Genomic DNA, 15579 nt, shown 5'->3' with positions numbered 1-15579 from the left:
TAAAAAACAAGGAGAGTTGCAAAAACTGTGCCAAAGTTTTTCCCCGTCATTCTCTCGCTGCTCTTTTACAATATTCAATCGGTGTGGTAACCTTACGAAGGCAATAACTAGCAAGATGGACGGAGATTTTCAAATTTCTAAAGAGACGAAGAAAAGGAGAAAAAAAAAAAGAAATCTAAACCCAAATCGTTGCAATACTTACTCCGATGTGGGATTTCTCCAACGCTGTGTTCCAGCACGCGCCATCAGGCATGAAAAATCCTGTCTGCAACAGTTACAATGAAAAACGAAAAATTAAAATCAGTCCGACTCATTACATAATTATACGAAGTGAAATTAAAGGAACTGAAATTTCACCTTTAATCGTTGATTTTTCAAAAGTTGTACAAAATTCATGAACGTTACGAAGATAATGAACGGTAAAATTTTTTTCTAATTCCATTTAATATTGAAACGATTATCTATATCAATTGCACATCGATGAGTAGATTACGATTGACATGAGTAGAAATTATTACAAAACGAATAAACTGTATCGCGCATGAATAATAAAAAAATAAATAAATAAATAAATAAAAAAACAGAAACACTAGATAAATCACCGCGACATATCGATACCTATAAGTACACTCGGATTACAATATTCATAAATAATCCGTGTCTTAGAATTATTCCGGGGAGAGATCGTGGCAGAGCTGCTGCTGTTTGCGTAATAAGCTCGTTGATTCGTGTCAAGTATCGAGATCGAAAGACACGCATCGATAAGTCTGTTAACCATCGACTGTCCGTTCGTCCCCTCGAAGCTGCTGTCTTATGTATAAATAATAACCGATCGCTACTTCGTGAAACTAAATATATATGTACATCGATCTCTCAAATTTAACGATTACCTAACAGCCACCTATATACATGTAATACATATACGTATGTACCTACTATATACATGGGAAAACCCTGAGGTGTAATAAAATTCCTGATAAAATAAGAGAAGAAAGACAGACCGGATAAATAAAACCACCACCACCACCACCATCGCCGATTTTGTTATACCAATCTGTAAAATTATATCTACGACCAGAGTTTACTTTTATTTCCGAGGAGGGGAAAAAGAAGATGAGGAGATGGAGAAATAGAGAGGGAGAAAGAGAAAAGAAACGATTCCGGCAAGGAAATGGAATGTGAATTATACCCACGCAAGCGTAGAAGAGATTTATTTGACACGTGATTTTTGTGATCCTGTGACAAGGTAATTTTTTAAATTTATTTATTCACCGCCGACGAAAAATCTTTGTAATACGAAATAATCGTTGTTAATCGTTGTCTGACAAGCTTACACACATGTATATTACATTTCGTAAATTTTTGCATTAAGAAATCGCGTCTTCGCAATTGCGAATAATCACCTCGAATTTGGTGAATAATTCAACACCTCTTTAAGTTACGTTACACGCGGCATCGAATAAGAGTTTCGAGTGACTGCTGCAGTACAAACACGTATATTTTTTATCTACTCTCACACTGTTCAATTTCCGCTGTAGTTGTACATAAATCATGAGATCGAGTGAAACGAAGCGCGTCCGGAAAGGTGTTCGGGGAATAAGCAGTGCGCACAAGCACCGTGGCCTGGTGGAATGAAAAAAAAAAAAAAAAAGAAAAGAGAGAGAAAAAACAAAAAGAAATGCATACTAGTTGGCGAAAATGTGGGAAAGATAAAGAAATGAGAAAGCGGAAAAAGAATCTTCCCCAGAGTATTCTTTCGCATGGATAACGACATGTAAACAGTGCGATTCAAGATACGACGTCATAAAATTTACGATACAAAGTTTTTTATTTTCACACGCAAAATGTTGGCAAAATTATAATATTTACACTGTTCTCATCGCTATACAAATCAATGCTTGTCGATGCAAATAAAACAGCAAACGAATTTTAATATCATCGAAACGACGAAAGTTGAAAGAAAAAATAAGCAAAACGAGTGTTTTTATTCCGCGGCAAATTACCTAAAAATGTTGATGAAATAAAATTTGTTGTAAAATCCCGAATGACATATAATCCGCGAGTTAGGACAGACAGAACGCCTGTAACTTATATTACACAACGATACTCGAGTTTTGACTTATTTTATTTTCTCCTTTTTACTCGAGTGTGATAATAACGAACCCAAAGAGTCTCAAGGGATCGGCTAACAAACCCGTGCCCTGTAAAATATAAAACAGCAACAGCAGCACCGAGAGAAACGTAACTCAGTAGATATAGAGAGGTGAATGAGAAGAATAAGAATAAATGTTTAGCTGTATGTGACCAGGTATAACAATATCCCCGTACGTGCGGAAAAGTTTATGATTTTTTTCAATCCAGGTAAATCCCCACGTTGGCTTCTCTCTCTCTCTCTCTCTTTCTTTCTTTTTTTTTCTCTTCTCCACCACCGCGTAGACGTGAATTTTTCCCCCGTCGTCACCCTCGCTCGTTCCGCACCAGACCCTGTACAAATATAGACATCTATCTATGCGCGGAAATGGTGAGAAGGGGGGGCAGGGGGAAGAGAATTTATAGCGTAGCGTTGCGAAGCGTTGGCAATAGTACAGCTGGCAATGTCGACGTGCATTACGGGGGTGGCCAGAGCCAGAGGGATGCAGGGGAACGGAGTGGTAAGAGAGACGAGTTCTCCTATTGGTAGGTACGGAAGGTTTCCCGACCCCGGAGTCGAGAGGATTCCGTGTTCAAATACTCCAAAGTATAAACTCAAATTCAAGTATCGCAATTACTAATTTTTATCCGTTACGCAATGGCGAAGTTGAGACGTTTACGTTGTTGCACTGAATTTTTTAAAAGGTATCATACGTCATTGCTCAAGGTTTACGAGATAGCTGATGATTTGTCGTTGCGATTGAACCTGAGTCAAAAATTGATATTCTTTTTTACCGGCGACTCAACAGCACGACAAATAAATTCGATTCGTTTTCAAATCGTAGCAATTATTTAAAAATCGAATCATCGCTATTCGTAACTTTAATCCTTGCAGATCGACATATTTCTGTAGAATCACACGCTTGACACACCGGGGTCGTTTTTACCCCAGCGACAAAAATCGTTGTAAAAAGTAAACTGTTCAATATTTTCACTTGAAATTTTTTTTCACGAAATTCTCAAAAGGTTACTTTTTGAAAATATTTTTTTATATATACGGCAAAACATCAAACTACCAGATGGGGCCACAGACCAGATTGCTTTAGATTTAGGTGCCTTAAAATAACATAGAAAAGGCTCGGGGTCTTGATTATTATACCTGTCAAAAAATTTGTTTAAATTGCGCCACCAAATAACGGCAAAAGGGTTGTTGTTCGTTCATCTATTTTTGAATCCTACGACCCCGCTTGTTATTCCCAGACGTTAATATCGTAATACCACCGAAAGTGAGACGCCTTGATTTAACGTGTCGACAAATACAGCTTGTCAACAATTTAGCAGCCTTGACAATGAGATCCCGAATAAGTGAGATGAAAGTATTCTCCAGCTTCAGTCAACTCGACGCCTGCCAGATGTCAAGGACAAGAGAGACTGGATGGGAGATTATTACGTATGCAGGGTAATTAGGTGCGAGAGGGGAAACAAGGAAGGAGGCAAGGAGTATCAGCAACACGACTTGGGGCCCCAGGTTGTGTGACCAAGACGTCTTTGTTCCCGGCTTTTCGAGTCTCCGTTGCTAGGGTCGGGCTGGTTTGGGTATAAGATCGACCGAGTACCTAAGAGGCGTTAACGTTTCAAACTTACTTAGTACCCAACGGCTGTGGAAGCTCGTAAACCTGACTAATAAGGGCGAGGGAAAGGGAAACAGAGTCTGATAGTTTATTATTGCACACTCTCTCTCTCTCTCTCTCTCTAAATTTCCGCAAAAACTATAAAAAAGGAACGACTGTACGGCGGCATCGGTTCTGGGTTATTTTAAATGAAGCCGAAGCTATATAGCAGCCAGAGTTAGCAGTCAAAAGTGTAAAATTTTTTGGAAATATAAAAATGCAGTTCAGTTTTATCCTTGTAATTCTATAAAAGTATCGAAGATTCGAGATATTTCACAAACTTTTACTTTTTCGACTTCATTACCTTCATGCGAATGAACATTACAACGTTTGACGTTGAAATCTCTAATGCGAACATTTCGAACGCGCTAGTCTTCGTTTCGTATCTTCATCTTGATTGCAAGTTGAATTTCAACCACATTCCTTGCTTTCGTTCAACCCTGCAATTACAAACCATCGATATGTAAAATAATCCTAGAGAAATTTCATCTAGTCAGAAGAAGGTGTGATATTTGTCTTTGATTTTTGTTCTGTACGGGCAATGGCAGAGGCATCAACAGCCGTGTGGCAGCCCTCTTCTTGCAGTGAGAAGAAGCGCGTCCAGATTCCAGATGTTGTAGTTTCTCATAAAATATGCGGGAGGCAATCACGTTTCGTAAATGACGAGAAGCAGAGAGAGTGAGAGAGAGAAGAGAAGATAGAGAGAGAGAGAGAGAGAGAGAGAGAGAGAGAGAGAGAGAGAGTGACCCGGGGGTAAAAGGGATAGACGAGGGGGTGGAAGATGATGGTGGGATAGTCACGCAAGCCTTGAATAATGCTGAATAGACATCAGAGAGAAGCTACTGTGATATTCGGCATGCTGAATTTGCAAAAAAAAAGTTCATAACTAGCTGACTACCGTATAACGTATAACGTATAAACCGGGCATTGCGGCGGTGTTTGGCAGGTATGTCTGCATATTCTGCTGAATACATCGCGCGCATAGTATTCCATACCACAAAAGTTGTAAACCTGTACACGCTCGTGGTGACCGGTAAAAAAAAAAAAAAGTCGAAACAAAAATTCCCTGACTAAAACGATAAGTAATATCGCCAATAGGAGTAACTAATTAATAAAGTTACAAATTGATCGGTATTTAAAAATATTGTCACAATCTATTCAATGGTGAGGGAAAGTAATTTGTACATACAGGGGTGTGTTCGGGTCGTCTAGTTTTGATTAGAAATTCTCCCTTCCTGCCCGCAAACACCGTCTTTAGACAGGCAGTTCGACGAATGTAAAATATGATGATCGTACAGATATTTGGATGTATTTTTATGGCTTTATAAGTATGAGTTTATTTTACATCGCTTTGTATATTTGTTGCCCCCGTATCGGACTTGCATTTTCCATAGATTTCGTAGGTCTTTTTTTTTTTTTTTTTTGGCGTGGAAATTGGTTAACCCATACTTGCAGGGGATGCCTGAGAATTATTTTCTCATGACCACCACGTTCCCACGAGTCCCGCATCGCCGGCCGAACTCTTGGAAAGTACTCAAGAGTCGGTCTGGACAGTTTCTAGAAAGACAAATGGCAAATCCAAGAGGCCTCAGGTTTGTCTGTAACTTAGCCTAGGTCTGTAGAATCTCAAAAATAGCTTATGGTTAATATTATGTCAGAAGGGCAGGATTAGTCACATAAAAAACAAAAATCGGGTTAAAATATAAAGAAACGTGACTTGACACGGAGCAGGGTAAACGATAATTTCTAATATATATATATACTTCTCACCCCTGGAATCTATAGATAAGGACGAAAAAGCAGTGCGAATGATTTCAGATTTTTAGCTTGATTGCAAAGGGTGCTGAAATCGATTGGAAATTGAAAAAAAAAAGAGAAAAACTCATTCGCCGAGTAAACAAGAAGTGAGTTCAATTCATTTTCATCTGTAGTACAAAAGTTAATTAAACATATCATACTACGCGTCATTGATAGGTTTAAAAATAGTTACGGTAAAATAAAAAAAAAGTAAATAAAAAATGCAGCATGGTGGGCTCCGGAATGCTTTTCGTTAGTCAAATTGATTTCGACACACTTTTTAACGACCGCCCTACTTACATCCGATCTTAAGCACGGAAATATTTATTATTTCGTGACTTTTTTAACCAGCGCTGACAACGAAAATTCTCCAACTTATTATTTCCCTGACCAATTTTAGAATTCCTTCATTTTTTCCTGATTTCCAGATTTTCCCTGACGAGTGGGCGCCGTGTAATTACATACTGATTGATTCGACATTCCATCGTTGTTCATCATCTACTGTAAAATGGATTAGATGTTTGACTTGCTGAAAGGCATGGAAAACACGATAAAACTGAATATTTGTGAACGGAGTAATATTTAAAGGTGTGAAAATTAATTTCTTGTTTACTTTTCCGCCAATATAATCGACAACCATTTTGAATAGGAATGTCTGTAAGCGATACTTTTGTGATTTAACAATACTGAACCTCCAAACCAAGATTCATTATACAAGATGGCCTCTGGAAGAGCAGAGGAAGGTATTCGGCACTACAATCTTTTCACTACCCGGCTAAAAAATAATGGCCTCAAAAACCAAAACGTCAATTTGTACCCCTAATATAACGATGAAAAATCTTCGACCGAGAGATTGATCGAATGATTGATTAATTGATTAACGGGAGAAAGAAAGAGAGAGAGAGAAAGTGAAAATTTGAAACGGTTGATTAATTTTCCCCTCTTTTTTTCTCGCATATTCATAATTCGTGGCATGATTATAACAACGACAAGGTGTTTAAAATCTATACATCGATCCTCGACAACCCGACCACCGTCACGACACGAGCAGGGAGATGAGGGTGCGGAAGTCCGGCATCGTGCGACATGATGGATTTAAGCCCGAAGGTTATGCAAGGGATGAAGAGAGGAGAGACCCTCTTTCCCGGTCAGACCTTTACGCCCATCCGTGTGGCGACCACTTGCTAACAAGATTGCCCAGCAGCCAGCGGCCAACGGCCAACTTTGCAGGCAAGATGGACAAGAGACGGCGGAGCGTAGGGCAAAACCGTTGGACAGCAGGAGAGGCGTGAGTTTATATTATATGCGCGGATAGTTACATGTACGGACATACTACGGTGTCGCGTGTGTGTGCAACGATAGGATAGCGGCAGTCGCCCGTCAATGGTTCTGCAAATTTCACCTTCTTCGATTTTTACCTGCATAAATAATCTCGCAGGATTGATATAGGTATAAATTTTCAGATCGGATTTTTTAATATAGCGTGTCTGATGGTACAAGAACGTTTGCGCCATTACAAGACCTTTCACCACGCGTAACGGTGAAGAGGCGGATGTTTTTCCCCTTTGTATTTACGCGAAAGACGTGAGGATACGTTAGAAAACGTTGAAATTGAAAATTGGATCAATTAACGGTAAAAGGTCGCAAGTGTCGTCGATTATGCTCTTTCGTCGCGGATTTTTTGAAAAATAATCACGTTCAATAACGGTGTGTAAGGTCGCATGTACCGAGATACGAGCTTATACACTTACGGTTCGTATTATTTTTTGCGAAAATAAACAAATTCTGAACATTATTCCCGAAATCGTCAAATATTTACGTTTCAAAGCTGTTTAAAGCGTTTGCGAAATAAAATAAAAATTGCCGGTTATGAAATACAAAACTTTGAAAATTCTTCTCGAAATCGACAAATCTTTACGTTTCGAAGGTATTGTGCGTCCTTTACGCAAAAACCAAAAAATAGCGGGAGCGACCTTATCTCATTTATAAATCTGACAAATAAAAATATATTTTGGTGCAGACAGGTAATTTCCACCAAAAGTCAGGCCTTTTCACCTTCGCTTATTTTATCGGCTAATTTAGTGTAGATATGCGATTAGAGCGCTTTTGTAGCGTTAGCCTAAAAAAAAAAAAAAAAAAATTATACGCGTTTTACCCACCAAATTCGCCTTTTTGGCGTATACGTCCTTATACCATCAGACAGGCGATTTATCGTCCCCGTTCTCAATAATCCAACTTGACGGGTAATAATTCCCTCATCTTGAACCAGATTCTTCTTCAATTCGTTTCAAATGCAGAACTTATCGTACGGTACGTGCGTATCCAATAACCGTTCAAACCAAATAGTTGAAAGACGAGAAAAAAAAAAGATTCTCCAATTCTGATTGTTTCAGCTAATACAATTTCGACGAGAAGGGGGATGTACATCAAATCCTTGTCACAAACTTCCTTTTGCCGAAACTTTCGAACTTAATTCGACTAACTGCAGCAGCTCGACGTGTACGAATTGGGTTTTTCTTTCATCTTTTCAACCTATAATTTGTTTCTTTCTGTATGCTTGTATAAGTATATCGTACATGTATAGGTATACATACAGGCACGCGGTATTACATCAACAACACCGCACCTATCTATCTATTCCGTCTATTCGCGGACCGGCAAGATTGCAGTATAGCGTGGAGCTGAGGCTAAAAACAAGGCAATATCTTAAATTACACTTCCGGGTCGTTGATTTCATCGAGTCGAATGTGCTCACCGGCAGATGTATACCCCCCGCGAATGGATGGATGAACGGAAGCGAAAAGAGGGGGTGAAAAAACGAGGTACAAAGAAGACAGAGAGAGAGAGAGAGAGAGAGAGAGAGAGAAGACAGAAGAGAAAAAAGAGAAAATGGACGTGAAAAGAAAGGAAAAGGAGGAGCGGATCTTTTACCGCCTTTCTACAAATGGAGCCGCCGACTTATTTCTCTTATTTGTTTCGAGTTCGCTATAAGTATCCTCCCCTCCCTCATCCCTCCCCCATCTTTGCGTTCTTTCAATTCTTCTCTCACATGTCATACGCTTTCTCATCTGTGTTCACAGCTCGGCTACGTAATCACAATATCTATGGTATTATACGTATGTATTAATTACCCATTTCTTTCTAATAATAAAAACAAAAGAATTTCTTGTCACTTCGATGATGCGTTCAGAGTACATGATATTATACCTATGCTAAATAACGTTTCGATAAAAGAAATAACAATTTTTGCGGCACGAAGGGAAATTTATGAAAGAAAATAAAAAAGAATAGACAAAAATTCGCAAAGGTTTGCGATTTCTCACGAAAACTTTCGTGCCTCTGTATACATATATATATATATGTATAATATATATATATATATTATAGTATACTGTATAAAACGTGTTATTACGAGTATTATATCATCTTTCAAGCACGATTCACTGTGACGTCATCGGAATACCGTTAGAGTCGCTCACCTTTAAAGAGCTCGAGCAATAATCGATCGTCATTTATTCTCGAGGCAGATAAGAAGGAAAAAAAAATAGAAAAAAAATAAATAAATAAATAATTGAACAAAAAAATATCACGCCCAATTTATCGCTCCTCGAGGGCAAGCAAAAAAACTTGTGCGTATGCGTATATGTGTACGTATATACGTATATTATTCGTACAAACGTTCGTATAATTCGTGAAAAGACGGCAATATACTTTTGTCAAATTATTATTTTTCACTAATCGCAACGAAAACCTCGAAATTTTTGCAAATACGTTGTAAGCTTGGATATTCGAAGGACGAAGAGTATCGAGAAACGTGCCAAAAGAAACGAGATTTCAAATATCGACCTCAAAAGTTCTATCGGCATAATTTCCACGTTCAGAAGACGATCCGCGATTTTATCGTGCAACGACACATATTATCGGTGAGAAGCAAAACAATGTATGAAATCGTGAAAATCCTCATCGAAAGCACACCGTGATAAACGAAACTTTCCTCATCCAGAGTAACACTTTTATCATCCTACACGGTTAACGTACACCGTTATACTTTCCCACGAATGATTTTCAGGACACAAATTGAGGGCTCCGCTGGTTTATCCCCGAAAAATTAATGCGACAAACGGCGCTCGTCGTCACGGCGGCGTGACGTATGGATATTATAAATGACCGAGGGGTGGCTGCAGCAAAAGCTTATTGGACGAACGTGTATAGAGGAGCCAAACAGGGACGTGGAGAATTTAAGAGTGGCCTCCACGGCACTCGGGTGAAAAGTTACAAACCCTGAACGCGTGTTATGCCTTTACCTACAAAATATAGTTGCGTATGTATATAACGCAAAGTCATGCATACCTATGCATTGTACACATACATGTTGTATATATATATAACAACACACACACGCATATGCATACATACACGTACAGACATGCGGGGTAAGGAAGGGATGCGTCCGTTTGTTACACCTACGCACACGCCGCGGATGAAAATAGAACTGATCCCGTAAGCACATACGGACAGATCACCGCCTAAATGCTATCGCCGTCAGCAGGGTGAAGGAAGAGCTTAGGGTACCCTGGGGGACACGCGTTGGCTGGCTGACGCCGTGGAGTCTTTGTAACTCGGGAAAATACACGGTGCGTAATATGCCCGCATGCATGGATATACAAACGCACGCACGCACGCACACACGCGTAGAGGGGTGCGAGGAGAACAACGGGAATTCGACCCTGGAAAAGTGCAAGGAAACAGGGAGGGATTCGTACATCCCGTCGCGTCGTCGTCGTCGTCCTCGACGCCAAAAGCTGCTCGTGCGAAAAACGACTCTTTCAAATTTCCTCTCCCTCTTTTTATTTTTATTTTTATTTCGATCATTTATAATGATAACAACAACAGCTGTTGATATTATTATCATTATCGTTATTAACGAGAGAAAATCTCGACACTGATTTCCTTCAAGAGTGCAATGAGTAAAATTCTCATTAGAGTGGCAAAAATTGAACAAGTATGTTTTGTGTTTTCGTTCGATCGTAAGAATTAAATATTCTTAAATATATTTCGTAACACGGTAATTGAAGTTGATTTTGAGTAAAAGGTTTCCGTTATATAATTCGAGAGAAAACTTTTCTGCGGCTAACCTTCAGAGGGTCGACATTTTTCCCTTGATATTCGATATTTTTTACAGGCATGATTTATGTGTATAAATAGTCAAAACGTACAGTGGAGTTTCCGAGTTACCTGCCGACTGTCAAAGAGCCAGGACGGCCGGTTCTCTAAGGGTTGATTAAAATAAATCGTCGTTATCATTCCGATATACCACAATTGACATTTTTTGTTAGATTTTCTTCTTGTCTTCAGTTTGACTAAAAACAAAAGAAATTACTTGACAATTTTTTCAAACTTTCTCGACAAAGATAGTGTAATCAATGACGAGACTTTTTTAATCATTTAATCGTTATTAGCGATGTCTATATAGGAATAACGTGACAGGTGTGTCTAAATATTCCGTTGAATGATGTGTAAAAAATTGAATAAACAAGTTTTATTTCTATCCCTAAAATCTGGAAAGCAAACTTGAAGTTTCGACGATTGTTTCGCGAAATTACATGATTACGAAGGAGAAAAAGAAAACGATACATAAAACTTATAATTATCAAAATCATTATCCGCAACAACGTGTCAAAGTTTCTTATATAACGACGAAAATCTTCCGTATCCGTGACAAAAGAGAAGAGAAGAGAAGAGAAAAGAAACGAAAAGAAAAACGAAGAAATCTTGTCAGTGAACTGTAAACTGATTTGGGCACTGAACTCGTTATTTTATAACTGACAATTACAACTTTGTTTTTTTTTTTTTTTTAATTTTATTTCACCACTTATTCCCTCGCAATAGCAATTACGCGCATGGCAGCAAAGAATCACTTACAATTAAGTAAACTCGTTATATGTATATATATGTATATTAATATAGGTATTATATACAAATGTCTCAAAAGAAATTGTGGTTATTATTCTTCATTCTACCTAATATTATTTTTCATAATTTTTTTTCCTTTTCCTTTTCCTTTTCTTTTTTTTTATTTTTTGTTCCACGTCCGCCCCTAACCTCATTATCCGAACGTTGCGGACGGTTAAGTATTTTATTTATATTTTAAGATCGGAGCGGCGACTTCTTAGTGCATGCGCATATAATGGAGGGAGGGCGGAACGACGACGTCGACGCCAACGTGTTTATAACAAGCGTCACGTTTTTGACTCTTTTTAAGCATGATGTATACATCGTGTATACATATATATATATATATATATATATATAAAAGTATAGACGGGCCGACGCTGATGCAGATCGTTATAAATACGTTTGTCAGGCGAATATTCGTCAAGTGATGTGAAAAAATCGGATACAACTTAGCCCGTAGTACGTGAATAACACAAATTGACATATAATGACGGCATGAGAGAGGAGGTAAAAAGGAAGAAAGGAAACAAAATAAAAAATTAAAAAAAAAAAAAAAAAAAAAAAAAAAAGAAGCATACGTACGTATATGACATACACGTGTACCTGTATACGTATAAAGGAAGGGAAATCGCGTGCTACGTCGAGATAATAATAATACGTGGGTACGACAATGAAACTCGACGTGCGCGCGAACGATTTCGCTGGTATCATATCTGTAATCTAAAAATCGCACCTCGCGGCATCCCCATTCTTTGTATTTTTTTTTTTGTTTTTTATTTCCGCCACGCTAACAGTCGTTGATCGAGACACGGAGAAAGGCGAGGAGAAGAAAAAAAGAGAGAGAGAGAGAGAATGGGAGGAAATAATAATTTTCAGATGTAAATCGGATGCGAAATAACGTTTTCGGAGGATACGAGAGAACGGCGCGATCCCTGAAATTTCCCGTTTCTCGAGAGCATCTAGCGAGGGGTAGAAAGAGAAAATGTAGGAAGCAGGATCAGGGGGAGAAGGACGACGAGTCATGGGATATGAAATGGGAACTAATTTCAACCCTGCATCGCATCCGCTGGGGTGGATATATTATATAATCTGTATATATATATATATATGTGTGTGTGCGTGTGTGTACGTATGTATATACAGACGATTCCCGAAGGCATATAAAAGACATTTTTCAAATTCTTTATTATCTTTCGTTGTTTCTATTACTGGGTATCAATCATTTTCTTTCTCGATGCTCGTTGTGTTTTTTTTTTTTTGTTTCGTTTTGGTTATTTTTTTTTTTTTTGACCTCGCAAGTCGCACGGTATTATATCAGACATCGTTTTCGAAGTCTCACGTTTTTCTTTTTTTCACAAAAATTTATATACACATGGTAAAAATGTCATCGTTACCGAAAAAAAAGGAAAAGAGTCGCGAAAATAAAAATTAATTACACTTTTTCAGGCGAAGGTTGCAAAGATGAAAATAAAGGCAGAGATGAAAAAAAAAAAAAAAAATAAAAAAAATAAATAAATAAATAAAAATGACTTGAAAAATTGTCCTTGCCCTCGCGAATGGTGAAGGGACTTGTGAGGTTTAAGGACGAGACAGTTAAGCGCTTCCCCGTCTGACAGCCTCCGGAATGCCTTATCTCTTCTTTGCTCGGCGGTTTCTCTCTCAATTACCAAAAAATCGGCTTTTTTTTGTTTTTATTTTTTTTAATCCCGACAATTTCTCTGCAGCGGCGAGATATTTCTTCAATGATCTGCAGTTTTTGTAAAGAAACCCGTCGTCGTGACGTATGGATAACCTTATACCACCTACGCAATTATTGTAAATTTTATACGCATATATTACCCACGTATGGATATCCGATTATGTGCATACATAATTTGTCTGCTATTCGATTGGCGACTCGGTGGAAAGATAATTCGTGTATAGTTATACGTGTATGTAAATTCGAAACTTGACGCAGGTACGTATCGCATGCGTACTTTTTTTTTCATCACGATTGTCAAAGTATTTTGCTTATCAGCTCCGTATAAATTTTATCGAACCCTTCATTCGGAACTTGAAATTTCGAATTTCAATCCATACCTCTATACCTGTAAGATTGAAAGAGATTACAAACGGCGTGTCTGATGGTACAAGGACGTTTGCGCCATTACAAGACCTTTCACCACGCGTAACGGTGAAGAGGCGGATGTTTTTCCCCTTTGTATTTACGGGAAAGACGTGAGGATACGTTAGAAAACGTTGAAATTGAAAATTGGATCAATTAACGGTAAAAGGTCGCAAGTGTCGTCGATTATGCTCTTTCGTCGCGGATTTTTTGAAAAATAATCACGTTCAGTAACGGTGTGTAAGGTCGCATGTACCGAGATACGAGCTTATACCCTTACGGTTCGTATTATTTATTGCGAAAATAAACAAATTCTAAACATTATTCCCGAAATCGTCGAATATTTACGTTTCACGGCTGTTTAAAGCGTTTGCGAAATAAAGTAAAAACTGCCGGTTATGAAATACAAAACTTTGAAAATTCTTCTCGAAATCGATAAATCTTTACGTTTCGAAGGTATTGTGCGTCCTTTACGCAAAAACCAAAAAATAGCTGAAGCGACCTTATCTCATTTATAAATCTGACAAATAAAAATATATTTTGGTGCAGACAGGTAATTTCCACCAAAAGTCAGGCCTTTCACCTTCGCTTATTTTTTCTACTAATTTTAGTGTAGACATGCGCCTTGAGTGCTTTTGTAGCAAATGCGGCAGAAAAAAAAATATATTATACGCGCTTTAACCTAGAAATTCGCCTTTTCGTTGAATACGTCCTCATATACCATCAGACACGCGATGATTTCAACATACAAAGTCAAGTTATAGACTCTCCTCTCTCAAATCGATTGAATTTCAAATGTAATATCTGTAGAATTGTGCCGTTCAGAGGACAGAGAGATTTTCGTCAAAGCGAACGAAGATTCCAAAAGTTCGACGCACGGATCACATCTGGTGGGGTTCAAAATTTTCGAGATGGCAAATACGTGGATTCATTATATCCCCGGACAACACGCGAAACGATAGATCGAGTACGGTAACGAGTGAAAGAAAGATGATCCTAAACTCTTTTTCCTTCGACTCCGTCGTCGTGTATCAAGCTTCGCAGTTCATCTCACGCCGCGGAAAATTGTGAGTGAGCGCAGGAAGAAGGAAGAAGGAAGAAGGAAGAAGGAAGAAGGAGCGGCGTGGATGCAGACGGACGAGGATGGACGCGGCTAGGGTGAGACACGGATAGGTCAAGCACGAAATTGTCTAACGGTAACGTTCGAGTTAATCACGTACCGTAAAACTTGGAGAAAGTATGATTATACGAAACCGGAAACGAGAGTTCGGCCGGGTTGGGTGTCGGTGAGGATGCGATGGTATACGATAGGATAGGATGGGATAGGATAGAATGGGATGAGATGGGATATCGCACGTCCAGACGATGATTAAAGAGCTGGAACATCGCTGCCGCGTTCAATCGAGTTCCTCAAGCGATCACTGTAATTTAACAACGATGAACTTCAGGGTACGAAAGAAGGCTAACTAATACTCGAGGAATTCATGGAAGTAAGTTCGGCGGTTTGTTTAAATATAAACGTGACGTAACAAGGATTTAATAAGTGAAATTGAAGCTAATCCTGCAGTTAAATCTACCGTTGTAAGAAGACAAAAAAAAAATGTCACACAACGATTTTAAAACATCAGGCTGGAGTTGGTAACGTAACCGTATCGAAACGTTGCAACAAATAATCAGGAAATTGAATTGGTAAAAATTCCGAGTACTTACATGCTTTATTAACGATTTTCCTAATTTCACGTAATTCTCCACAGTTCCAAAATAACGACTTTTTCTAAAGCCGCATTATCACAATAACGTTTACAAACTTCAGCCTGATTTAAAAGAAAACACCAAATTTCAATTCCAGACACTTAATTGCTGTATATATATACGAGTATATTACCAACGTCGGAAAAATCATTACATTATTTTACTATTTAT

The 15579-nt window shown here is 38.4% G+C and overlaps 1 protein-coding gene across 10 annotated transcripts in view; it reads right to left on the bottom strand.

The window, feature by feature from the left end:
* LOC107217733 overlaps positions 1 to 15579 on the bottom strand; it is a 183510-nt gene that overhangs the window by 85977 nt on the left and 81954 nt on the right. For all 10 annotated transcript variants that reach the window (XM_046730851.1, XM_015655392.2, XM_046730853.1 and 7 more), the window contains one exon: positions 203 to 265. In XM_046730851.1, coding sequence (XP_046586807.1) covers positions 203 to 246 — 44 coding nt within the window. In that variant the 5' untranslated portion in view covers positions 247 to 265. The remainder of the gene's footprint in view (positions 1 to 202; positions 266 to 15579) is intronic.

The sequence above is a fragment of the Neodiprion lecontei genome, chromosome 2 (assembly GCF_021901455.1).
Source record: "Neodiprion lecontei isolate iyNeoLeco1 chromosome 2, iyNeoLeco1.1, whole genome shotgun sequence".
NCBI lineage: Eukaryota > Metazoa > Arthropoda > Insecta > Hymenoptera > Diprionidae > Neodiprion > Neodiprion lecontei.
The sequence above is the reverse complement of the archived record's forward strand: the minus strand, read 5'-3'. Positions and strand labels throughout refer to the sequence as shown.